Raw genomic sequence first — 26618 nt, 5'->3', positions numbered from 1 at the left:
TCCCAAAGAGGTGCACACAACCCTGAGACAAGCTGCTACGCAATGACGCAGCCAAGGCAAACCCTTCCTCCTAACACCTCCTTGTGCTGGTGTTTGACATATGACCTGGCAGAGGGAGGTTGCTAATAATACCTACATTTTATATAGCACTTTTGTTTGGGAAATCTCAGATGGTTTTACACAGAAGTCAAGTCTATTTGGAGCTCAAGGCTTCTAAGGATGTGCCAAGGACAGACAGCTTTGGTACCCAGGAAGACAACATGGGAAGGGTCTATTGCCAGGATGGATCTGCTAAATCAATCTAGCAAGAAAACACTGATGGCTAATGGTTAATCTGCCATTGTTAGGGTCCAGAGTAAACACCCCCGAGATGATCAGAGAGTTCATGTCTTTCACAGCCGTGGTTTCAGGTTAGCCAGCAGAGTTTAGATGCTGCAGCCCTGTTTTGCCATGTGCCCCAGAGACAGGCGAGAGCACGAGGTGGCTGTGAGAGCATCCCACGCCGTGCCAGGCCGGGAGCTCCGTCCTGTCGTGGAAGGACTGAGCTCTGGCACCGCAGCCAAAGCAGGTGCCTGACCCTTGGGCAACTCCGGGGAGGGAATCGCTCAGAAATAGCCCCGAGCTGCGCAGAGGAACGCCTGGGGAGAGCTGGTGCGTACACTGCAGGCTTTGTCTCGGGCAGGTCGGCTGGGTGTGTGCTTCCTGGCATACAATTCCCAGATTAGCAGGAGCCGGGCTGCCAGCAGCTCCTCCGGCCGGCTGTGAATGAGCCACTCGGGGCTGGGAACCGCCGCCGAGGTCAGTGGTTCCAGTGCCCGGCGCTGCCGAGCGGCTCGGGGTGGAGGCAGGCGATGGGATGAGGCGAGGGTGCAGGGATGGGGCATCTCCTCCTGTGCACCCGGCGGAAAATAAAGGGGCGGGGGGGCACTTCTCCAACCCACCGGGACAGGACCCCCTGACCCCTCTCTGATACCTCTGCGAGAGGTTGGCTTTAGCCCCAGGGGATGGAGATCGCCCCTGGCCAAACCAATCTCACCACGGTGGGTGAGGAACAGAGGCAGAGACCTGTCTTTTCTTACCCGGGAATTAATAAATAAAAACCTTAAAAGCCACAGAGAGTAACTAATGTGGAGAACATGAAAAAGCTGGAGGGTGGAAGGGTTGGGAAAGGAGAAAAAGTAATCCGACACAGAACTGTTTAATAAGGGAAAGTGAGTAATCAGAGGGAGAAGTGAGAACAATTTATCCACACTAAACACTTAATATAAAAAAAAAAAATCAAACCAAAGCCAGGCTGTGTCAGCCAGGGGGGGTGAGACTCATGGGTCCTTCCCAAGGAACAGGAAAGGAGAAAGCAAAAAAGGAAACGTGGTATGTTCATTTAAAGAGAAACATAGAGGAAAGAAGAGGAGAAAGCAGGAGCTGAGGAGCTCTTTGGGACAAGCCTAAGCCCGGCTGGTACCAGGGTGGGGAGCAAGGAAGCAGCACTGATCTCTCCTCCAGGAGGGCTGCCACGCGGGGCGGTCTGTCGAGCTGGAGCTGGATCTAGGGAAGGAAAAGGATGAACTTCAAGGACCGAAGCAGCTGACACAGAGCAGTGTTGCCTCCCACCAGCCCCGCTGCCCGCTCCCACTGCCTGACGGGGCTCCCAGTGCTGCCTCGTGTCCCCAAACAGGCTCTTCCCTTCCGTCACCCACAGCTGCTGGGCAGCGCGGGGCCCTGGGGCACGGAGCTCTGGGCACCTCCAGCATCTCTCGCTACAAGAGCTGGGCCCACGCCGCCACGTTGCAAGCATGAGCACGAAGCCAGGTTGACCCGACACCCCACTGATGCCCGGTGGCTTGCACCCCTCCAGCCTCCAGCCCCATTTACTGCCTCAGAGACGCTGGACACCAGCAATTCCCCCCCTGACTGCAGCTCCGGGAGCCACACCAGGCACGCTCCTGCGATGACCGTGCTTATGAATCGGGATCTGTCTGCAGACAGTCCCTCAAAGGCTGAAAGGAGCTTCTGTGCCGGCTCTCAGGATCAGACCCGTGCCCCGGAGCTCATGGCAGATGGGTTCAGACAGAGGAGCATCCCCGTTAAACCCTGTGTGCTTTCCTCAGTGCTCAAAGTCTGCGCCTGCCCACGCACTGCAGAGTGAGGTGGCTGCGGAGAGAGCTGAGCACGGAGGGAAAAAAAAAAAAATTAACCAAGCAAACAACCCGGTAAAACTGATGGCCCGCACGGCGTGAGACAAAGAAACCGCCTCCACGCTCCGTTTTCCAGCGCTGTTTGGGAGTTTCCCATCCCCCTGTTGCAGCTACTGAACACGTCGGGTCTTTGCATGAGGGAGAAGAGGGGATGCTGTGAAGTGACCCCCCCGCACACATCCCCGGTGGGCAGCGAGGGCAGGCAGCCCCCCAGCACCCCCCTCCCCGCCTCCCAGACATGCTCTTCCCGTGCACGGAGCGAAGGAAGTCGCTTTTTCCTCTCTCCCAGGCTGTCCCTGCCTTCAGGAGGAGCGCGCTGGCGTTCAGCTGCCCTCAGCTCACACCACCCAGGAGGGGTGACCAGCGCGTGGATCTGCCTTCGCGGAGGCAGGCTTGGAAACTCCCCACGTTGCCTCTGCGTGGGGACGGAGGGTTTCTGCAGCCAGTTGTCTGGTACTGCCCAGAGCCCTGGTCAGCCCAGGTTTCAGAGGCATTTAGAAATGTGGCACCGATCCATGAGGTGCTTTGGAGGGGAGGAGTTGGTATACAACCCCTTGAATGAAAGGGGAAACTGAGGCAGGGAGTGCAGACCCAGTCTTCTCAATGGAGAGACTTAAAACTAGGCTCATTTAATCAATAACCTCCACGGAAACGTGTTTTTTTTTTTTTTTTTTTTTCCTACAGAAGCCACCAGCCTTTCTCAAATGGATTTATGGACCTGACACTGTGCAATTTTCAGCATCTTGGCCCCAGTGCCTGGCCCGTGGTCCCACAGCGGCTTGGTGGAGGAGGCAGACGTACAGCTGTGGCCACAGAGCACCGTGGTGGCACACGGCACCAGGCGAGCTGTCCCATGTCAGGGCACCCATGGCATTTTTCTCTTCCAGACTGACCTCAGCCTTTTCCAGGGGTTCCTGCTCCACTTGCTCTCAGCTGCACCCAGCTTCTCCCAAAGCAGCCAATGGTTTCTCCTGCTCTGTCTTCAGAAAACCTCGGTTAGAGAAAGAAATACATCAGAGGGAGCACTGAGTACTACAGTGAATCGGAACAACGTTCTCAGTGTGTCCTCCAAGCCGGGAACCGACCTCAGACACCGACGGCTTGGCCACATCATCACAGACCTCAGCAGGTTGTCCCAAACTTCTTGCCTGCACACAGGTCTGCTGCCACGCTTGGGCACTCTCTGTGCTGGCGTGCCAAGGATCTGAGAGTCTCCTCAGGGTGCTCACGGGAGCCCCGTGCTTCAGGGCATGATGGGTTACGCTTTCTTACCCGGTTAGGAAGAACACCCAGGAGTATACCTGGTGTGCCTCCCAGAGGGAAGGGGTGGGAGCTCTGGTATTTGAGATATTCCAAATCCAGTGGGCAAAGCTGAAGGGAATGGTCTGGACAGGACAATGTTGTGCTGGGGACAAAGGTAAAAAGGAGGGAGGTCTGGGAGTCCCTTCCCTCCCCTCTTGCTGGGAGCCCATACAATGACACTTGGCCCCACAGAGATTTATCAGCCCTCCAACAGACACACACAGTCACAGAACCGCCCCCTTCCCATATTTATACAACAGATTCTCAGAAAGGTGTATTTATAAGTTATTTTGTCCGAAACAGATTATAGCTTGACAGCTCTTCCAATGCCTGAAAAGCACAAGCTGGCTTATGCTGGCTTCTTCTGGACACGGCAAACAGACAGTCTGATTAACGTCCAGCATGCTCCAATAGCTCTTACAGGAACAAGGCCTGGATCTGTTGTGGGTTTTTTAATCAATTTGATAAATCTGGTGCATGTGAGAAGCGCTTTGCCTGAAGCCTCATATCCTCTTTTCATCCAGAGCCGCGGAGACACCCGTGGTCTTGGCACGGCAGCCGCGCTCTGCGGGGAGCCGGGGCATCACAGCTCCGACCTCGTCCCCCAGGGAACTGGCACTGCCACCGTCTGCATCCTCCCACCCTGCCCAACTGGGAAAGGCACCTTGCCTCCCCCAGCAACCCCAGAGGGAACCAGGGGGAATCTCCTTGGATAAAACCCGAAGAACAACAGGGGCTTTGCTGTTCCTTCTCACAGTTGCAATTGCTCTCCGTACCTCAGCATCCCTGGAGAGCCGCCACACCCCGCCGAGCTGGGTGCTGCGGAGCCAGGCGAGCTGGACCAGCTCCCTCCTGCCAGGGAGCAGCGAACAGCCCAACTCCAGGGCATCAAGGGGAGCAGAGAGCAACTTGCCCTTAGTCCCATCCTCCGGGCAGTTCAGCAGCGCTGCGGCGAGCTGGACTGAGCCGCGGGCGGCGTGTGCACGATGCTGGTGCCGTAACGGGGGGCTCACGGCCGGACTGGGCAACCCACGGCCACCCGTGCTCCGGCGGCCTCAGGACAGGGCTTGGAGTCCTGGTTTTGCCACGGGTTTGCAGGAGACCAGCCTGCCCACCCACGCTGCGTGGGGTGATCAAACCCGTAGGTTGATGCGAAACCTCCTTGGCCTGGGCAGAGGTGGTCCCTTGATGCGCCCCATCCTCCTGTCCCCTGGCCCCCGCAGGCTGGACCCAGGGGTGGGGCAGGGAGCCCGGGGGGCCCCGCAGACCCCCACGGGTGTCTGTGTCACCCAGCTGGGTTCGCCCAGATCGGCGCAGCTCGGTTGGAAGTCGGAGAGTGCCATCTGGTGCTGCGAGGACATGGCTCTCCCCAGCTGCTTCCCGCAGCTCTGCTGAAGGGCTGCGGGGAGCCGGCTTTTGGGGGTTCTGCTCCCACCCTTGGCAGCAGAGAGCGGGGGAGCTCAGCGCTCGACCAGGACCACGTCAGAGGGGTCTGCAGGCAGGAGGGGGGGAACTGGTGTTGCAGGTCTATTAGCAGCTGCATTCAAAAGAGGCTCCTCTTTGCTTTCCAGCTCCATCAAGCTTCCTGAGGCACGAGGCTGCAGCAGCAAAAAAAAAAAAAAAAAAAAAAAAAAAAAAGAAAAAGAGAAAAAGAGAAAAAGATGATGTGGGAGTTGACAAAATGTCTCTGAACAACAGCCCGACTCTGGTGTAACACTAATTCCAGCAGCCGACCTCGAAAAAAGCCTCTACTTCTTCTTCCTCCCCCCTCCCCGTGCCAATTTATCATCTCAGAGCGCCTCATGCAATGGAGCAGATGTCCCCCGGCACAGATGGGAAACTGAGGCAGGCAGGGGAAAGGCTGGCCCAGGGTCACATAGGGAGCGAGCGACAAAACCCAGCAGACATCTGGTCTCCAGGCTCCCACGCCCTAACTGTTAACTTGGCTCTCGTCTCCCATGTTTTGCCCGGCAGCGGCAGGATCTGTAGCGGGGTTATGCCATGTAGAAAGGAAATCTATTAAAAAAACCCACCCAACTTTTTAATAGCTTCAGGCAGCTCCCCAAGACTACAGTTAAAACACTGCCCTGGAGCCCCTCTTTGCTGCCTGGAACAAAACATTGACCATTTCTCAAAGAGCTGATTTAATGCACTGCACCATTCAGCAGAGAGGGGGCCTAATTTGTCTTGTACCTACGTGCTGCACCATTCACACCCCACACCCACGCCCCGGCAGAGCGGCTTTATTAAACCACCAACCCGTCCACCACCCCAGCGACTTCCTGCAGCTCTACCGGGTCCTGCGTCTTTTTTCAGCGCCTCTCAGAGCCCTGACCGAGCAGCTGGAGCTGCTGCAATGTTCTGCTCTGCTGAACATGTGTTCCTCTTCTGCAAACCTGCCCTGTTGATGTAGTCTGGATTGGTGACGCCCATCCTGCTTCACCCGTGGCTTCCTCTGGCTTGCTCACGCGGTCTTGCAGATACTTGGGGAGGTCACCAGCATCCCTGACCTGACCCTCGTCTCAGCCTGCAAGGGCATCTCTTGTTCTACTCTGGATCGACATGTTAGGGAGATCAAGGAGCTATTACAACGGGATTGTCAGGGACGGCAAGATCATTTGGCACATACAGCTTGTTTCAAGGCTGGTGGGTAACCAGTTATCCCAATTAAACAACCACAGTCACAGTGGGGGTCTGTAAGGAGACCAGGAAGGGAATCCCAAAGTCCTGGCTCTTGCCACTATCCCTATTTCACTCCCATCTCAGCAAACGTCCCACTACCATGTGTTGCCCGTCACTGACCAGCAGCATCCTGAGTCCATTCCCTGCTCAGCTGAAAAGGACCATGGAGGCACAGAAGAACTTCAATGACACCCCGGAAAGCCCACAGCCTCTGACACCCTTGGCAGTGCCAGGGATCAGTTTTAGCATCCCACATGCTGACCTATCCCTGTGCCTTTTCTAAGGCCTGAGGGCACTTAGATCTGCCTGCACATCGATCCTTCTCAGGAGTCATCACCACCTTAGCCTCATGCTCCACGTCCTTTCACCAACCTTATGTGAAGTCCGTCGATGTTTGCTCTCAAGAGTTGAAGAGCCTCTTCCACAGGGACAGCTCTGCTTTCAGGGATCCTGCACCCTCACCTGATGTTTAAAACAAGCCCAAAGAAAACTGTGACTCCCCAGCGCTCTCACCTCCCTTCTTGCACATGGCCCTTGGCAAAGCAACCAAACGTGCCCCCAGTGGGCTGTCTGAAAGAGGATATCGTGGTCCTCTGGTACCAGCAAAGCAAATGGGCTTATTGCCAGGCACACCGGGCACTGAACTCCAGGGGCAACTGGCTGAAGTGCCCCAGCCCCTCGCATCCCCTGGGCAATTTTCGGTGCTCTCTGCCCTGGCCCTTGGGTGCTCTCCCCAGCGACCTGACTCCCTGGGCAATCCCCCTGGTTGCTCTCTTCCAACACGTAGCTTTGCTGCCCACATTTAGCCAGCAGACAGCGTGCAGCACTGGCCCTGAGGCTCATATCCAAAAACCAGAACACTGACTGGGAGAAGGGCTGCCAGTCATTTCCTCAGGACTTCTCTCACCAACCACCAGGCAGCTCTCAAGTCCTCAGGGATGGGAGTGGGGGATTTCCTTTCCCTCTGAGCTGTCCTCTCACCTTTCAGGAACTGCTCTTTCTCCCATCCAGCATCAAAGTCCAGAGAAAACATTGGCTCGGGGCTTGCACTGCAGGTAACACCTTCACCATCAGCCCCCAGACCTTGAAGGAGCCCATCCCTGGAGGCAAAGCACAGTTAGGTGTGTTCAAACAAAGGCCAGCAGGACCAGCATGGCAATTTCTGACCCTCTAGCAGCAACAGTAACACAGCTGGATCCACTTGCACCCCTTGTCAGCAGCCTAGAGAGGCCAAAGACTGCAAAGGGTTCTAACTGGGGTTTCTGATGGATGTCACAGTCCACAGAGAGCTGCCTGGGGACCTTTGGGGAGGTAAGGGCAGCACAGGCAGCGGTGGGAATGGAGCCTGCCTGCTGTGGATGCAGGATGTCCCGAAGCTGTGTGGGCTCTGGAAGCCAGGTGCTGCTTTACTGGAAACACTGGGCTCAATGTTTTAAGGAAGTAGGGGGAAAACTGGGTTTTGTAAAATCTGAATGAGCAGCCTTCTGCAAAACACCGGCTGCTCGGGATCCGACCAGGCTGATCCCTCTAGGGCATCACGTCTGCGAGGACGTGCTCCCTCGACAGGGACACTGAAGCAAGGTGGGCTTTTGGGCCCATGTCACACCCCGCCCCCACCCCGATGCTTACGTCTCCAGAGCTTTGTCACCAAAAGCTTCTGGCATGGCTGTCCCCCCTCCTCGCTGGCCACCCTGCTGCCCGCCTGCTGCCGGGCTGGGCTGCTGGCAGGAGTGTCCCCCACGTCCCCGGCTGCCACCAGCTCCGTGTCACTGGTGCTCAATGTCACGCAGCTTCTGCTCGTGCTGCTCCCCCAGGGGCTGGCGAGGCTGAGCTCCTCCAGCTCCCCCAGCAGCGGCTCCGTGCTCTCCCCTTCGCCACCCTCCCAGGGCTCCCAGTTTGGGTGCTGCTGGCCTGCCAGCTCCCCGGGGCTGCTGCGCCCCCCATTGGCGCCCAGCTCTTGCCCCCCTGCTCTGGGTTCCCGTGTCCCTCGCATGCTCCGTGGGACCCCGAAGAGATTCCTGAGGAGCTGGAGCAGGGAGGGACGGCTGGGAGCCCGAGCAGCCGTTGGGGCATCCATCGGATGCCGGAGCTGGTGGTTCAACAGCTCAGAACCAATTTGGATCAAACGGCTCCAAACGGCCCAGAACCCAGAGCTGAAGCACGGGGAGAGCTGCAGGGGTCTGAAACGAGGCTGGGGAGGGGGCAAGATGTCACCCAGGGGGGCAAGGGATGCACAACACGGGGCTGGGAGGGGGATACAGACCAAGCACAGCCCAGAGCTGGGGGGAGAAGAGGGGCCCCCAAGAGGTGAAGCCTCCCTTCTACCCACAGCGACTCATTCTTGCAGCATTCCCACCCCTGCCACAGTCTGGCCTAGCCCTGAAGTTTCCCACCAGCAAGGGAGGGTGGGAGGAAGGGGGAAGGCACGTGAAAACACGCAAGGACTCCTCCAGCAGCGCAGTACCACGGCCAAAGGGAGAAAGATAAAAAAATCACGTCTTCTGCAGGCAGCAGCAGAGCAAACGGCTTTTAAAAGCAGCGCCTACGTCTGCCCATCGCAATGTGATATGTACGTGACAATAACGGCAGGAACAGAAGCAGCAGCGAACTCAAGGACCTGTTTCTCCCTCAGCCACTCAGGCACAGGTCTGTGGGGATTTTCCTAGGGTCACAGTCTCGGGCAGGGGCATGATTTTCCCCACAATGTTCCTGCGCTCGGCAGAGCCGTTGCTGTAGCTGCAGTAACGCTGGCAGAAAGCTGCTTTCACTGATGTAAGGTTTCCCTCGCAGGGGCACGCTGCTCGGAGCTCAGCTTTGCTTCTACGCAAGGAGTTTCTTCTGGCTGGCTTTGCCGGTGTCTGCTCACCCGTGGCTCAGCTAGCCCACAAGCTGCTGGCTACAAAAAAGTGGGTTTTTTTTTTTTTCCTCAAAAAACCCTCATCTAAAACTGCCATGTCATCATGACCGTTGGAAATTGAGATTCTCCCACCCTCCAGCTGCACCCTCCTGTTTCCTTTCCTCTGCCGTCACTGGGCTGGGGCGGCCAGCGCAGGGCACAGCTCCTGCAAAGCACAGACCGCAGCTCTCCTCGCCACAAAAAGTGTGTTCTCACGCCAGCCCCTTGCTCTTGCTGGCACAAGAGGGCTGGGGATGCACAGCTGAGTGCAGCCCCCTTTCCCAGCAGCAGCACAGGTTAGACTACGTCAATGGGTTGGTGAAACCACATCCTAAACCACCACATCAATCCTGAAAGCAGAGTGTCCTTCTCTGCGGCTGCCACGCATCTCTTATTTACAGCAGCAGATACATCTCTTATTTACACCAGCAAATATATCTCTTTATTTACACCAGCAAAAGGGGCTGCCGGTGGAAGCGGGGAACATTTCGCACCAGCATCAGCAATCGCAAAGCCAGTGTGGCAGAGCCGACAGGGAATTTCTTCCCGATGGCCTCAACATCTTAAAGCCACTGCAACAGCAAGGCAGGCTGTCTCTGCACCAGAGCCACGAGCAGGGTTTAGACCACTCATCAAATGATCTCCTACCTACTTGTTTGCCATGACCATTTCTTGATGCCCATATTGGCTGTTCCCATAACAGAGCTGGTGCTTTCAAGCTAATTTCCCTTTATCCCTGACATCCCCCCCACCTCTCTTTAACACTCTCCAGCAGCCATTTGCAGACACATCGCAGTATAAGTCCCCGCTGCCCACCCACAGCTCAGTCCCCCCAAGCTCCTTGCTGCACTTGCTGTGGATGCAGAGGAGTTTTCCAAGCCTCCTGCACAGCTTATTTTCCACAGATTTTGCTGCTCAATGTGATTAGATGCATCTATGAGTATCAAACACCCGATGCTCACCCAGTACCGCTTTCTCAGATGATTTTTCTACAGCCACGCCACAGAGGTGTTACACAATGTATTTGAGGTGGGACGGAAGTGGTTTGCAAAGAGGAAGAAGGAGTTTAGATGGGATTTGCTTTTGCAAAAGTTCTCACAAACGCCGCCACCCAATGAGGTGATACTAAGGGATGCTCGATCTGAAATGGTGGTGAAACTCAGGAACAGCCCAGATTGACGTAACGTGGTGGAAAGAAGCACAGGATTCGTCCTGCAGCAGCCAGCACGTCCCCACGTGCCCGTGCTGGTATTCAGCCGAAAACCCAGCCACCCATCGCACCGGCTGTGCACGAGAACGGCCACCACCAGCACAGGTCAGCAGGGGCACTGGGATAACCCAGAGGCAGGGGCATTCAGACCCAAACATCCACCATTGCTGCAGTCACCACCAAAGCTCACCCCAAGGCTCAGTGCAGAACGAAGGTTGATGGTGGGGCCTCGAGCCCCCGCCCTGTGACCAGGAGTTTCTCTGTGAGCACACACTGGGATCAAGGCAGACGCTTCTCTACCAGGCTGATGGGGACAGTCCCCATTAGCTGATTCCTCACCTTCCTCTGCTCCATGATTAGTCTTACCTCGCTGAAAGCCAGCTCTGGCCAGGGTGCATCTCTCCTGTTCTGTCCCCTGCAGTCACTGCAGGCATCTCCTTTGCTTTGCCACAACGTGCTTCTCTGCCGTCCACGCAGCTACCACCCTCAGAAAGGTCTGCCAAGGCCACAGCAGCCCACACCTCCAAGGGGAGAGGGCATCTCTGGAGCCAGAGCAGGACCCTCTGCAGCCAGGGGCCCATTTTCCCCAGCAAAGCTCAGCCAAGTATGTCCAGAATTCAAAAATCTTTCTGTTCAGCTCCGGGGCAGGGAGCATCCCACAGGGCATGTTGTCCCAGGGCACGGACAGTGCTCCTACCATTGGACAGACAGGTAATTTGATAATTAGCAGTCAGGCATTTATACCGGCCCCAAACCTCTGTTTATCTGGCATTTTTCAGCACCAACAGTGAAGTCCCTGGCAGTCTCCCAAGGAGTGAGGAGAGGAAAAGCAGCCAAAGAGCCACCTCCAGCGAAGAAGCTGCTTTGCTCTCCAGGGTGACTCATGCCCTTTCCTCCAGCCACTGTGATTTTTCCTAATCTCGGTGGATTCCAAGTTTTGTGTCACTTGGCGTGAACCACCTCGGCCATCACTGATCCGATCTGGTGGATCGACACAGAAGTTTCCTCCTAGAAACCAGAGATGCCCTAATAACGACTTGAACAGGGCTCCCAGCCCTACCTGCCAGGGAACCTACCAGAGGGCAAACCCACGGTGCTAAGGCGCCATAACCTTAACAAAAAGCTCAGGAAAATCCCTGGAGAACCCCAAGCCTCCCAGGGAATCACGGCCAGCAGCGCGCTGGGCTGCGCCGCGCTCTGCCACCCCCGCCCGGCCGGGCTCACCAAAGCAGCCCCCAAACCCCGCTCCCAACAAAACCACAGCCAGGCCATGCCCCAGCCTCACCCCAACCCCCTGAACCCCCCGAGGAGCCCCGCTACCCCCTCACCCCGGTGCTCGGCGCTGCACAGAGCCGCACCGCACCCCCTTTCCCACGCTCCGGTGCCTCTAGAGGGAGCTCAGCCCTGCCCGGCTCCGCGGCTGCATCTATGGTCTGGGGTTGGGTTTCGATTTTTTTTTTTTTTTTTTTTTTTTTTCTCTCTCTTCTTCTTCTTTTCCCTCCTCCTCCCCGGCCTTACTCGCTTCCTTCCCCCCCCAGCGCCGCGCTCCGGGGAGGAGGCAGGAAGGGAGGAGGCGGCGGGGATGGAGCGGCTCCCCGCCGGGATGCGGGGTTAACTTCCCCGGGATACCACACACCCCACACCCCCTCCCGGGCCCGCCTGGTCCCCGCAGGGACGCGGTGAGTAGTGGAGGGACCCCCAACACCCCCCCCCCCCCCCCCCCCCCCCCTCTCCCCGGGATGGGTTATCTTTATCCAGCGGGCACGGCCGGGTGGTGCTCCCCAGCACGCCGGGGCTCCCGGTCCATCCCTCCCCCGGGGTGCTGGGGACCCCAGCACCCCGGGGGAGGGATGGACCGGGAGCCCCGGGGTGCTGGGGGCTGGGCAGAGCCGTAGGGCCTCATCCTGCACCGCCTGGTGAGCAAGGCGAAAGTACCCAGGGGTACCTCGGCAAGGAGCACCCCGGGGTGTGCAATAGCGGGGCCGGGGCTGAAAGGTCTCGCTCGGAGCTGATTATTGCCCCAAAGAGGGAATATCGCCCTTTTTAAAATAATATTTTCTCCAAGTGGGTTTTGGTTTGGGTTTTTTTTCCTCCCCTTGCAAGGCCGTGGTGGGACAGCCCCCCTGCCCTGGCATCCCCCCTGCCCTGACATCCCCGGGCTGAGTGTAGGGGGTGAGAGGTTCGGGGTAGATAGGGCTGTTGGAGCTGTCGGTGGCACGCTGGGGACAAGGGTGACATCCGTCTCGCCCCGCTTTGGGCTGCGACATGGGCATGGCACGTGTGGCTTTGCGGGTTTGCCCAGCACGGCTTCCCACCCAGCAGCACCCGGGACCCTCCGGGAGGTGGGTGGTGGTGGGGGACCCTGGCCACGATGTCTGTCTGTCTGTCTCGTGGGCGGGTAAGTGCCAAACTGGGTAAACTCACCTGTTTGCTCTTCTAGGCCAGGCTGGGAGGAGTGGGGCTGGTTCTGGGATGGCAGCAGGGCTCAGGAGTCCTGCGGGATCTCAGTCCTGGAGAGGGTGAGCTGCCCTGCATGCCACAGGGTGGAATCACTCCCATGCATGGGCCCAGTGCCCAGAAATGCTCATCCCAGAGGATGCTCCGTGCATTTCCTGGAACAGGATCTTCATAACGTGTCGGGGGGGACTTCAGACCCCCATAGCCGGCCTTGTTTATAGCGATTATGGCTGCTCCTGCAGATCTTCTCCCCTCTGGCAGCTCCCAGTTCTGCCTCCCTCTCTGGGCCAGTCCTACCATCTTCCCTGCACCCAGGCACTTTCCTTTGGAGAAAAGTTGGGAGAAGTGGTGAGCGTGTCATGAGGGTGCGCAGGAAACGTGTCAGAGCCCTTTAGGGAAAGGAGGCGAGGGTGAACTGAGAAATAGTTGAGACAAAGGTCCTTCTTTTTATTAGGGAAGGCTGATTCTTTGCATGGCATGTGCTCATTTATAAAGATAAGACTCCTGTGCCACCTTGGAGGTGTTGCTAAATCCACATCCTAGGTGCTGTCCGCTGCTTTTAACCCTTTGCAGGCTCCCGCGAGAGCAAAAAGTCACGGTGGAGCTGAATTTTTTAGCAGCTGCTGAGAATTAGACGCTGCTTCCAGTAACCTGCAGCTTCCCCCAAACCCCTTCTTGAGCCCTGACTCAACTCCTGGAGAGCTTTCATTTTCTGCAGCCTTGGGCTGTCTTTAAGCATACGGGTGTCATATCCTCCTTCATGCCCCTCCCTGCTCTCTTCCAGCACGGTATTTGGTTATTCCCATAACAAAGAGCGAATGGGGCAAAGCAAAGGGTCATTGGGCTGGGAAGCAGGAGGAATGTGGGCAGCAGCACTCTTGCTACCAGAGATGATGGTCCGAGGCACCCTGACCCCCAGCAGAGGCTGGCAGTGAGCTATCTTGGGCACCCACTTGGTTTGCAGCAGGGGGAGTTTAGGGTGCTCCCCGGGGAGCAAGTTGCAGACTGGGACGTCGCTGCTGGTCCCAGATGTGCGTGTGTGCAAAAGGGCTGCGGTGTCCCGTGTTGCAAGAGAAGAAAGCGCTGCAAGAAACTATATTGAGAAGGAAACTGAAAATGAAAGTTCCTCTTCGGTAACGGCCGCAGTCACAGCCTGCCACTTCCTAAGGGTTTGCCAGACGGCAAACGTGAAGAATCACATGAGTCAGCTGCTTCTCAGGCACTGGACTCCTGCGCTCACCAGCCGTCCTTTGTGCTGAGCAGTGAGGTCTGTATCAGAAATTCCCTGTTATTGGTGGCCGAGGTCTGGGTCAGAGGCGGTGGGTTGCTGCAAAACACGGCCGGTCGCACCTATAGCCCGAACTGTAACAGCTCCAGAGGCAGCTGGATGCGTCCGCATCCTCCCCAGCGTTCGGTGCAGCCTCGCGTTGTAGCAGCGTGGGGTACAGTAGAAATTCAGGCAGCTTCGGTTACCCACGAGCTCCGGAGAGCCGCTCTGAGTCTGGTCTTGCTTCCCCTTGAAAGGCACAGAGGCCTTCCCAGGCGAGGTGGGCTGCAGCGGTAGCCTTGCGAAAGCGCCCTCGGAGGGGCTGGGGATGGCAGCAGAGGAAGCGCGGGAGGGTTTCCTCTGTGGAGGAGGGGACAGGGACACATGCATCCGCTCCAAGCGCTCCCTGAGCTGTCTTCCACCACATCCCAGAGCAGGGAAGAGCAAGGAGAGGAGCAGCTCTGGAGCCTGGGTCTCTGCTGATCTGGACAAGTGGGAGTCAGCGCTCCCCCCACCCCCAGCTTTGCCCTTAGTCCCAACTGCTGGTTCTCATCATGTTTTCAGCTTTTTTTCCTTGGATGGGGATGTTTGAGGTTGGGGAGGAAAAGGGAAATCCTGTCCTCGGAGGTGAGTAGGAAAAAACAGCATCTCCATCTGTGTGTCACTGCGGCTCAGCCTCCCTGGATGCAAATATACGGTGGCTTTCGAAGCCAGACTGATAAGCTTTGCATTTCCAGCGCCTCATCCCCACCTTCACTGCAGGCTGTACCTCACTTTACTGCCTATGGTCTCGATTTATTTTTCCTTCTGAATAATCCTCAGCGTGAGGTTCTAAGCTTGGACCACGTGTTGCCCTTCTAATCTTGGCATAAGGGGTTGTTTATCCACAACCAGCACTTTTTCAAATGTTCGCCCAGGGTACAATTTAAACTCCTGGGCGTTGATCTGTCTTCATGAATTTTAGACCTGGTGCAAATCAGAAAACCCACCAGTTTTGCCCTGTCAAAGTCTGGCTGGGGAACATGTACTGGCATGCCAAACTGCAGGCTGGGAGCTGCAGCGATCTGTCTCTAACCCTGACGGTAACTGCGTGGCCTCGCTTCCTTCTCTGCAAAAACCAAGGGGTGAGATCAGAGTGACGAGCGCAGGGGTGAGGAAGCTGTGAGGAGCCCTAAACTACAGGTCTGGGTTTAGGATATCTGTGAAGTCCAGCGGCGATACGAGTCACGCATGTGGTCCGCCTTTAATTTTTTTATTCCAAGGGGAGCTCGGAATAAGAAACATAAAGAACAGGGGAAGTTAGAGCCTCTGGCTTTAGGAAAACAGAGAGCTCATCTCTTGTAGAAGTTGTGGAAAACAAGTCGGAGGTGCTTACCAGGAGAAACCGGGACCAAAGCTGCAGCTCGGTGTGGTCGCAGGTTGGTTTGCTCTTGCCACGCTCTGAACCGTCGCGGCCGTGGGTCGGGGTAGCAGCATTTCGGGCAGCAGCGGAGCCCCCCTGGCTCAGCTCCCAGACACGTTCTCTGGGTGCAGCCAGGGAGTCGTGGAGCAGCCCTTTGTGCTGCGATTTTTGCTTTCATCCCAGCGTGAAGCCACTGCGGGCGCTGCTGTTGTCTGGGCTGAGCAGGAGCCGAGGCAGCCCGCGGCACGTGCTGGGTCAGAGGAAAGCTGGCCGGTTTCGGCAAGGGTGGGGAAGGTGGCGAAGTGGGGTAGGGAGTTGGGTGACTTCCCTTTCCTGGTGTATGACTCTCTGCAAACACGTTACTGAGAAGAGTCGGGAAGAGAGGAGAAATCTCTCCAACGGACTTGGTGTGGCCGGGAATCAGGGAGCGAGGTGCCGGGAAGGGAGGAGCCACGTCGCTGGCAGAGATAAAAGCAGGCAGCATTGCTCCTCGGAGCACTTGGCTGGGTCAAAGGGGCTTCCTAAGGCTGGGCAGGGAGGTGTGTGAGGGAGCGAGGGGCCGTCAGGGTCCAGTGTCCCTGCTGGCTGCTCGTAACCTGGTTCATTTACCGTCTCCTGTCGTTCCAGGTAAAGCTGATACTCCCAAGCATCTCTCTGCAATGGCCTCAGGGAACGACGGTGACCCACCAAGGGCCCACGGACGCCGGGGGAGCAGCGGGCACAGCCTGTCACAAGAGCTCAACTCAGGTAAAAAGGTTGCTGTGGTGTTCAGGCTTTGAAGCATTTTCAACCCATTCTCTCTTTTTTTTTTTTTCCCCTGCTATGTTTCTTTGCAAAGATGGGGTTTTTCATACCTCCAGGGCCCTGGATAACAAATCCTGGGATAATAAATCAGCTCCATAAAGCTATGCTGAATTGAGCTGGGAGAGCACACGCTCAGTGCCTTTGGGAGGTGCTCGGCATTGGATTGGCGCGGTGGGCAGCAAGGGGGGCTTGAAAGGCACCAAGAAAATAGTTTGCAGAGGGCGCAGGGGCTGGGGCGTGGGGCAGATCGCCCCGGCTGGCTGCGAGATGTGCGGCTGGTGCCTGGTGTCGTTTACTTCCCTGGGCACAAGAGAGCGAAAGGTGCTTGATGGTTAAAACACAGAGAGAAACACGCCTTGCTGAGCAGCGCCTGGTCTCAGGCAGTTGGTTTCTGTCTTGCTGCATCGGCTGCCGGGTGAAATCGGGTCTCCGGCGGGCCTTGGCATAGCGGCGATGAAAAGCGACGGCTCCCCAGCACTCAGAAGCGGTTCAGTCCCTTTCCCGTGCGCGCCGAGCCCAGCAGACTGTGTAATTGCGTTTCACACTAATGGGTGAAACTGGGAACGGGGCTGAAAGGCACCCAGGAAAAAACCTCAGCTCCCATTTCATCCCAAAATGATCAAATGCCGCTGCACAGATTGTTGTTAAACACGGGTGACTTCTTAACCTGTTTTGCAGGTGGACTTGTAAATAAGGCTGAGTCACTGCAGCTCTGTCAATAATGGAGATTAGAAGCTATACCTAACTGTTGTGTATCTGAGCTCAGATCCAGCTCAGAGCTGTTTTATTGGCCTGATAATGTTATTTATACTCTGGTATCGCCTGGACTCCTCTCCATCTCGGAATACCATTTGTGCTAGATCCTGCATGAATACAGCAGGATAAAAAAAATACCCTGTCCTTCCCTTACCAAAGTCTACAAGGTAGGAAAACAAATAAATAAGGCAGTTTACGTGTGCTGATTTCCTGTTGAGGCCAACGAGATGCTGATGTGAAAACCAGCGAGAGGCTCAGGCGCTGAGCTCTAACCACGCTGCTTTACAGTCACACATCCTGCACGCTCGCGCTTACCGGCAGCGCCGGCATCCCTCTGCTTCCCGAAACTCAGTGGGGTCCATCTGGAACCTGGAGGTGGGATCTCTGCACGCCTCCTAGGCAGAGGCCTCCTGGACTCCAGCGGAAGCAGAACCGTGGAGCTTCTGCCCACACGTCCGATGGGATCCCGGGGTGGAAGGCGGCTTTTGTCAATGGGTGTTCAGCCTGGCTTTTGTTTCGGGCTCGCTCGCTCTCTTTGGCTGTAGCAGGGAGCAAAGAGGTTCAGCTGCTGTGCAAGTTTTTGCTTGAGCATTGTTCTGAGCCCTTGTTCCACCAGCTGTTGCTTAGGGCATGGACAAGGTGCTTCTGTCTAGGTTGGGTGGCAGTTTGCCCTTCTGGTGCTTTTAGGGCTTTGTAGATGAAGGCAGGAGCTTCATGCTCCTGGCGGTATGTGATGAAGAGGAGGAGCAACTCAGCTCGTGAATAGTCACACAAAGGGGAGCAAAAATTGCAGAAGGAGGGGTGGGAGGCTCAGCACCGATGGTGCTGAACCGAGCTCAGGGGCCACAGTTCAGAAAATGAATCTTGCCCTCCTTCAGTTCTCATCTGTGACACGGGGGGGGCAGTGCCTGCCTGGTCAGACGTTCTGCCAGGGCACGCACGCAGCTCCGGGAACGGTTTGGATAATTACATCACGTCTCAGACCTGTGGGACAAGCCATGGACGTGGCTGTCCTCCCACTTGCAGGTAACTGGGCCAAATGCAGCTCACCCCCCCCTGCCCCCGGCACTGCAGAGGGGCTGGTCCATGAGATGAAAATCTGGCTTATGGTTACGCTTAGCTCCTGCGTGGACCACGTCAGCTAGAATCCCAAAGCACTTTGCTGAGAAAGGTGGTGGGTTGCTGTATCCACTTACTGCTAGTAGGGAAACGGAGAGAGATTGGATGCCAGTCTCTGCAGGGATGTCCAAGGTGTCAGGGAGAGCCCAGCCACCCTGACTCACCGTTTGCAGCGTCAGATTGGCAACCGTTCTCTTCCTCAGATTACCTGGGCTTTGTCATCTGTCTGTGCGAGTGTTGAATACTCATGTAACATTGCTAGAGAGGTGTGAGATTTGGTCCTTGGTTGTTTGTCTTAGCTCTGGGCTTGACGTTGCATGTGAAGCAAGTCATGAACTGATGAATAGCTGCTTAGGGATGTTCGTGATGCATCTGTGAGCGTCTCCGTGTCTTCATTGCCAAGACCACCTGCAAAATAAGTAGGAAAAATGTGAGCTGCCTGTTTAAGCCTGTGTTCTCATACATTCTGCAGAGCAACCAAAACCATTTAAAAATGTTTTTCTTTTGCCTGGTGCCCAGCACGGACAGAGAGCATCGGACTTGCCGTTTAACTGCATCTCCATCAATGTGTAGAGATGCGTATTTCTGGTTTTGAAAAGAAAAAACCAGAAGTTATCCTTCTGATGGTTGTGCTGGGAGGTAACTGCTGTGGAACTGCCTCGTGATTTCTTTGTCCTGGCCTGCGCAGGATGGCCCAAAAAGTCTTTTATGAAAAACTTGATGGGACAGAGGGAGTTAAGTCACCAGACCTGAGGTGCTCACCCATCTCAAGCATCCTGCTGAGCACTGGGCCCACCCTCCCTTTGCAGCCCAGTAGATCAGCCAAATACGGGACAGGTCTCAGCTTGGGCAGCACAGCACCAGAGCAAAACCTTGCTGCAGCCTTCAGCCCCTGTAACTCTGGGTGTGGTGGTGGGACACCATTGAACATAAAGATTGAAGCAGATTTCTTGAGTCCAGTCCAGAATCTGAACCAGAGAGTCTCCCTTATTGACAGATTAATTTCTATCTTAAAACCAAGGGTGTTTGCCCATTAGCGCTGCAGGGAGGCTGGTTGAGAATACTGCTCCTCTTTTGGGTGGGAAGATACTTGCTCTAAAGAGCAGAATAAGGGGAAGGGCTTTGTGCTGTGTGGGTGCCTCTGGGGAAGGCAGTTTTCCCTTTCCCTGTCTAGAAGCTCTGCTCTCGAACCTGAGCTGCGCAGGATTACGCCAGCACGATGCAGCGTCAGGTCGATCAGCCTTTGGCCCTGGATGGCCCTGCTACGGCGATGGGTTTCACCAGGGGCTGCCTCTCTCGGTGGAAGCTAACCCAAAGCCCTTAATGCAAGTGCTGCTCATCCCACACTGAAGTTACAGCTACCATGAGGTGGAGTCGAGCTTCCCCTCGGGGGAGACACCTCCAGAGACTGTTCTTGGTTCCCCAGAGCTGTCTTCTCCCTTCAGAGCCAGCTGATGTTTCCAGGCTGGATATCGGCCTCTGTGCAAACAAATGCACCTCTCAGTGCCTATCTCCTGAGCTCAAAAGGGGATGCTGCCAGGTTGCATCTGTCATTATTACAGGCTGTAGCAGGGCTATTTAGTTGTAACAAGGTCTGATGGATCACTTTTGGTGAGACCTGCCAGTTTTTACTGCAGCACAGCTGCTCCCCGGGAGACGGGAACAGTGAGAAATAAAGGATCTTGCACAGAAGTGCAGACGTTGCACGTTTGAGGCTGGCCGGGGTCTGGTCGATGCTGCAGATCCAGGCAAGAGGCTGTCGTTGGTCTGGTCTAGATGCTGAGAGTGCACTGGGGACTGAGGGCAGCAGGGGTGCTGCTCCACAAAGGAGAAGCAGAGCAGGTCCTCCCTTGCAGTGTGGGGGTTCAGAGCAGCTCGTGAGCCCCCTAATACAGCCCCGATGATCCCACGTGGCGCCCAAAGATCCCAGAGCAGCTCCAAACAGCTCCCCCCATCTCTGCTGCTGGTACTGGGAGTCCACAAGGCAAATCTCGAGCCAGACCTTCTTCCTTTGAGTGGGAGAGACCCAGAGATGGTCTCAGTGGGTGCTGTGGGTTAGCACTTGGGGGGGGGGGGAAAAGTGCGTTCTCCTGCCCTTGTGTTACTAAAAATAGCGCCTGAGGTAATTAAAACTAGGGATTTTTTTGGTACACTTATTTCCTCTTTTGTTCTCGCAGTGTGTTTACCCTGCCTCCCACTGAAACTGTGAGTCAGTCGGTTTCGTTTTCGGGCTCTCGGTGGAGCAGTCACCAGCTCCCCTGGCTCCTCCAAGGTGGGATTTGTTTACCACCAAATACACCCGTTCCTGCAAAACAAAAAACAATCCCCTAAAAACACAGTGACCAGGGCTTGTCATTTCCCTTCACCTTTATTTACCCAACCTGAACTCCCTGTAACCCGAGTCTCTGCACAACAGGTCCTCTCCCTTCCCCGCACCCCATCTGGGGCTGGGCCCATCTCCCCGGAGCCCCACACGGGCTGTGTAGATGTGACCAGCTGGGAAAACTCTGCAACGAATGGCACAGCACGTTTTGGAGACTTGGATACAGGGTTTTATGGGGCAGTGTTGCCAGGACAGCTGTGTCCACCAGGCCAGGTCCTCACCTCCCAGCGCTGGGACATCGCTCGGGCACGAGCATCTCTACATTGCAAATGCAATTTCCAGTGGCCACGGAACGGCATGGCCAGCCTGGTGGGTGGATATACTGGGATGCTGGGAAAGGGTTTTAGCTGGGTGGGCTGCAGTGAGCAGCACTGGTGCTAGACAGCGTTGCTGGTGCAGATGTGCACGTCACCAGCACGCCTTGCTGGTCACCTAAAGCCTCAGCGCTGCAGGCTCCTGCGCTGCTGATGCTCCCCCAAGTCGCTCATATGTGGGCTTTGCACCTCGTTTAACGTCTGTGAATCTTCACCCTGAATGGCGATACCCTGTCAAAAGAGCAGGGCTCTGATCTGTCTGTACCATTTCTGTCCCCTACAATTTTTGCATCTTAGAAAAGAAACTGGGAAGAACCACGTTACCGGGACATTAGGGCCACCTCCCCCCCTGAGCTCTGTGGGGTGACTTAGCTGAGCTGCTGGCTGGAGAAGACCAGGGAAGGAAAGATTAGGCTGCAATGCAGTCATTTGGGAGCCGGTGCTCTAGCCCAGATTGCTTCTCCAGCCAGCTGAAACCGAGCTCTAGTCAGAGACACCCCGTGACAGACCGGGTACTTTCCCCAGGAGCAATGCAACGCGCGTGATAAGGTATCGGTCACCATGGTACCTACGGGACAGAAACGCCTCGCCGGGGGCTCCCCGCTCTGGAGGGGGCAGGTCCTGGCCATGCCCAGACCCTCGCTCTTCCCTGAGCAGCCTGGGAGTCCCGAGCGGAGCCGTTCGCAGCCGGCCGCACGCGGATCGACGCCGGTTGCTCAGAGCCGGGGCGGGTTCCACGCGCTGTCGGGGCTGGGTGACGTGACCGCCCGGGCGCGTTCTCTCGCTGAACCCCGAATACCTGGCGTGCCGAGCCCTGCTTGTTTACGAGAGCGGGGGAAGGAAGCTCTGGCACCCAAACCCAGCCTCAGCCCACCCCCACGACAGCCCCGGCTCGCCCCCTGCCCGGCTGCAGCCTCCCGCTCGCCGTGCAATGGGCTCATTGCTTCCACGGGTGTTTGTTAGCAAGGCAGGGGATTTGGGTGTCTGCTCTCGCACAGGGGCAATGGGTGCTCTGGAGCAGGGGCAGGCGTTCAGTTCAGACTCATCACCTGGCTGTTTGTCTGCTTTCAAGCGCAGGACGGGGAGTCACCTCTCTGGGCTGCCACCTTACAAGTTACTCAAAAGCTCTTCTCCTTTCCTTTCCTGCCAGCAGCCCACGCAGGAGCTGCAAACCCTGCCCCGGCGTCACCTCTGTGGGGCTGGTGCATGCGAGACCACTGATGTGTGACTGAATCGGCAAGGAATTACACCAAAATGACTAATTTAACTTTTGCTCACCTCGTCATCGCTGATGCCGTGCAAGGGCACGGTCGCTGGTGACACTGAAAAACCAGATTGCTTGCTGAGGGTTGATGGGCAGCACTAGACTGAGCTTTGCCTCCAGTTTGGGTTTGGATCTGAGATTCCTGAACTTGTTTGTGCCGCTTACCAAGAGGTAAGAGAGCTGCCAAGCGCAAGCACTTGAACATCTGGTTTGTGTTGTGGCAGTCCCGTAGCTGTCTCTTGCCAAAAATGGATTCAAAAGGTGGGCCTGTGCCCCTGAGAACAAAGACTAGCTTCAGAATTAGCTTTCTGAGGACGAATTTATGCTGGATTCTTTTTGTTTTACGGCAAAAGGCCTGTGTTAATACAAACAGCACAAATTTAGGCTGAAAATGAGGGAACGGTCACTTTCCAACTTGGGAAAATGGGGGGAGACGAGCTTCTCATGTGACTTTCCTTCCTCTTGTCTCTCTCAGAAGACCAGGTGGTGGAGGAGACGGAGGAGGTGTTTCGGAGCTATGCCTTCTACCGCTACCAACAGGAGAGAGAGGAGAGAGGGGACGAAGTGCCCATGGACCCAGAGATCGTGGAGATCCAGCAGGAGCTGGGCAGGTAAAACTCTGATACCAAGCCATATGCACGTCCCTCAACCCCATCCCGAGCCAGGCTCCGTTACAGACCCACCCCTCAGTCCTTACTGGTCTCACTGGCCTGTCCGTAACACCGTCTTTCCTCTGGGCAGCACTGGGAGCCAGGTGGGGAGGCGCCTGGCCATCATCGGTGACGACATTAACGAGCGGTACGACGCAGAGTTTCGCTACATGCTGAAATCCTTGCAGCCCACCAAGGAGAACGCCTACGAGTACTTCACCAGAATAGCCTCCAGGTAAGGCCACCGGCTCCCTCTATGTGGGCTGGACGCCTCCTCCTGGAGAAGGCCAGGGAAGGAAAGGTCAGGCTGCAACGCAGTCAGTTAAACCCTTGCCCCCACCCCGGAGCAGCTGCCTCCCCAGCTCTGCCCCAGCACGTGGACCCTGTCCATTCAGTCTTCACCCACCATCCTTGGGTTGAGCTCCCAACAAGCTCACCGTGATGATCCCTGTGTTTTCTGCCTGTCTGCTCTTCCTTCTGCGCTCTGTTTGGATAACCTTCACCTGACAATCGTCTCTCAGTCCTTGCCCAAGCTGACCAGGGTCAGAAAGTTTGGGGGATGTCCTCGGGAAGGATGGCCTGTGCGTCAGTATCCAAGTGAATGTCCCAAGCTCCCCTTCATGGGTATGAGCAACCCTGGACCAAGGCAGACCTGCTGCTGGTCCCACCACCGCTTGCTTGATAGCTGGGCAGTCCTGATGGATCCGGCTTTGAGGTGCGACGCAAACGCAGCCGCAGGCTGTGGGGACGGGCAGGTACTCGCTGCCCTTGGCGTGGTCCACACGGAACAAGACGGGACTAACTCAGGATGGGGGATGCTCCGCCGGCTGGCAGAGCCTGCGGCCATCTCGTGCAGGCGACGCACACCCAGCTCCCCCGCCCAAAGCACAGCAACAGGGTGAAGAGCGAAGGCAAACGCCTGGATGACTTACTGCCCCGATCGCCTGAGGTAGAGGTTTACATCGAGGTGGCCATCAAGGGGTTCAATCCTCACCCCTCTCTGTAGGGAAACCAAGACACTATGCATGTTAACTGTTTGCCCAGGGTCACGCAGAAGCCGGGCTCTCTGGGTTCCCAGGCTCCTGATGCTCCTCCAGCACAGCCCCGTCCCTGTGCACCCTCCGCTCGGTGTTTGTTGTCTAACTGCCTCTCTTCTGTCCTCTTCCCGCTCCCCTGTCCTCGGGAAGCCATGCTGCGCTGTTTTCACCGCTTTGCCAGCCTGAGGCGGTTAACGCACCGCAAACAGGTAAATTAACCTCTGTCCCTCTCTTTGTGCTACCTGTTTCTCTGTTGTTCCCTCCCGGGCTCTCACTTCCCTCTCCCTCTGCGACCTGCACGGTGGCAGCTCCATGCCAAAGCTCTGCAGAGGAGACAGTTCCCTTCGGCTGTGCAGACAGGGACCACCAGGACAGGGCTCCAGGTTAAAACACAGGGCCTGGGTCTACTTTTTTTTTAAATTATTTTTATTTTTTCCTTTTTTTTCCTTCTTGCTTGCCTTGCTGGAAACCAGGAAAAACACCTTCAAAAACTGGTCCAGACAAATCAGCGCCAAACCTGCCCACAGCGATGCAGTTTGTGCTCACAGCAACCAAAATCTGGGTCAGGAGCAGTAGGCATTGAGTAGGCACATTTTGGAGCCCGCCCAGCCCTTGGGAGCATCAGTCTAAGGCAAGACCAGATCAGGGTTTGATCTTGGAGGCATTTGTCTGTGCAGGAAAAGGGGAAATCCTGTTCTAACACGCTTCATCCTTAGATATAATTAAACTTCCTTACCTCCAGGTATGACCGCACGAGCAAGGGATGCTTTGGGACAGGCAGGTGGTAGCTCCTGCTCCTGGCTGCCTGTGTAGCAGCTACTGCACTTGCTGCAGCCTCCAGCCCAACAGCTTAAACCACCACCAGTTCCAGTTTACCTTGTTTGATACCCTTGCCCATGAAAACACAGCGCCTCCAGGCAGCTGATGTGCCCTGCGTTTGGGTGGAGAGCTGAGGCAGGACGGGCAGGAAGGTGGCAGGTCAACGGGAGCCACGCAAAGCTTCCCCTCCAGCAATTCAGAGCCTGTGTAGACAGGATTTGGAAATTTCCTTTATCCCTCGGATATCCCTAACCCACCTGGCTGAGGCAAACAGCGGTTGTGACCGAGACCGTGTTTGTCCTGCTCTGAAAACACGTCCTGATTACAGGCGGCCACATGTCACCTAACCACCGCGAAATGACCACGTTGTCTGTGCGGCGGGGACGCACCTCGAGGACCAGCAGAGCATCCCCAGCCCTGCTCTGCAACCAGCACCGCTCGAGAGCCCCTGGCCTGGGATGCGGAGACTAGGGAGGTCTGAGCCAGCCACGGCAGTGGTTTAATCAGACCATCGGCTTCCTTTCAGCTTGTTCGAGAGCGGGATTAACTGGGGCCGGGTGATTGCGCTGCTGGGTTTTGGCTACCGCATGGCCATCCACGTCTACCAGCACGGCATACCGGGTTTCCTCCGCCGCATCGCCCGCTACGTCGCAGAGTTCATGCTCCGGAACCGCATCGCCCAGTGGATCGCCCAGCAGGGAGGATGGGTGAGCCAGTGGGAGCACTGGGCTGTCCCGGGGTGGAGGGATTTGGGGGCGAGGGGAGGCACCTGCACTCCAGCTGGTGAAAGGTGCAGCCTGGGGACCACGGCACTGCTGAGGCTGGTGGGGTTACCCAGGCGCAGGCAGAGCAGCAGCCGGGCCCAGGCAGATCTAACGTGCTCTGGTTATTCTCTGTTTCTCGTTAGGTGGCTGCACTCGAGCTGGACAATGTTTACATGAAGTACATGCTGGTGGTGGTGGCCCTGGTCATGGTGGGGCATTTAGTGGTACGACACTTCTTCAGGCCCTAACTGAGGTGGGGGCAGAGGCTGGGGGGGTCCAGCCAAGCTCTCTCTCAAATCTCTGCTCTGCATTGACATCTCCCAAGAGAGGGGGGAATTCAAGGAACCTCTGAGAGAGAGAGAGCAGCTTGGACCTGCGACCTTCCCACCACAGGGCTCAGGGTCTCTGCCATCTATGCAGACATCACCAGGAGCTATGGAGAGAAACAGTCGGGGGAAGGTTCAACTTGGTTGTCTGTTTTATGCCTTGCTTAGCTGCTAAGGACAGAGCATCGCTGTGACGCTCCTAACGTGCGGCAGCGAGGCAGAACAGGCTGCTCTGGAGTCAAGAGTCTGGAGGAACAAATGTTTTGGGATAATGTGTGCGTGCGTGTGAGCACGTGGGTCTTGTCCACTCCTTGGGGCAGGGGCAGAGCTCCCCATCTGCTAATAGCTCTAGCCCAGACCATGCCTGCATTTGAAGAGGGATTGCAGCAATTGTCTAAGTCACCGGAGGGACAAGTCAGCATTAGCCCACGTGGGCCTTGCTTTCACCTTCCCTCTGTTCCTGAGCCCAAGTACTTGAGCCTTCTCTTCCCTTTTAACAAGCATCCCTACCCCTTTTTGAAGAAACACGCTGACTCCCTGCCCTCTGACAATCGCAGGTGACATCTGGCAGCGCTGGCAGGCAGGTTTTCCCTGCCGCAGCCTGAGCCTGGAGACCTGCAGCTCTGCCGTGGCTGACGCAGGTGCTGGGGTGCAGCCTCGCAGCCCTCCGCGAGCTCAAAGGCTGCGTGCTGGCAGACCTCGGAAGCACCAGCAGGTTTCCAAACACTAAAAAGCTGCAGGGGGACTAATGGTCAGTGTAGGCAGCCTGCCTGCTTGCCCGCCCTCCCTCCTGTTCTGCTGGGGGCTTCCATTCAGTAGACTGGGGTGCGGGCAAACTAGCAGCCCAAGTGAGACCCGTTGGTCTCCCTTGCTCTCGGTGGGAGGCACTGGAGTGGTGTTCCAGCCCTGCAACAACTCTTTTTGCCTTCTGAGCTCAGCTGGGCAGGATGGTGCAGGGCTGCAGTGTTTTA

General features: G+C 56.4%; 1 protein-coding gene across 1 annotated transcript; it reads left to right on the top strand.

Moving 5' to 3' along the window:
• The first annotated feature begins 16070 nt into the window (after nucleotides 1-16070).
• On the top strand, nucleotides 16071-25569 carry BAK1 (BCL2 antagonist/killer 1). Its single transcript, XM_009956799.2, has 5 exons — nucleotides 16071-16158; nucleotides 22527-22662; nucleotides 22793-22936; nucleotides 25084-25264; nucleotides 25465-25569. The coding sequence occupies exons 1-5, from the start codon at nucleotides 16071-16073 to the stop codon at nucleotides 25567-25569; spliced, it is 654 nt and encodes a 217-aa protein (XP_009955101.2).
• The last annotated feature ends 1049 nt before the right edge of the window (nucleotides 25570-26618 follow it).

The sequence above is a fragment of the Leptosomus discolor genome, chromosome 21, assembly GCF_034619465.1.
Source record: "Leptosomus discolor isolate bLepDis1 chromosome 21, bLepDis1.hap2, whole genome shotgun sequence".
NCBI lineage: Eukaryota > Metazoa > Chordata > Aves > Leptosomiformes > Leptosomidae > Leptosomus > Leptosomus discolor.
This window is presented reverse-complemented; position numbering and strand designations above follow the sequence as displayed.

Coding starts and splice junctions, on each gene's coding strand:
- BAK1 (XM_009956799.2), top strand. CDS start 16,071: ATGGCCTCAGGGAACGACGGTGACCCACCAAGGGCCCACGGACGCCGG. Junction 22,937..25,083: donor TTCACCAGAATAGCCTCCAG/GTAAGGCCACCG, acceptor GCTTCCTTTCAG/CTTGTTCGAGAGCGGGATTA. Junction 25,265..25,464: donor TCGCCCAGCAGGGAGGATGG/GTGAGCCAGTGG, acceptor GTTTCTCGTTAG/GTGGCTGCACTCGAGCTGGA.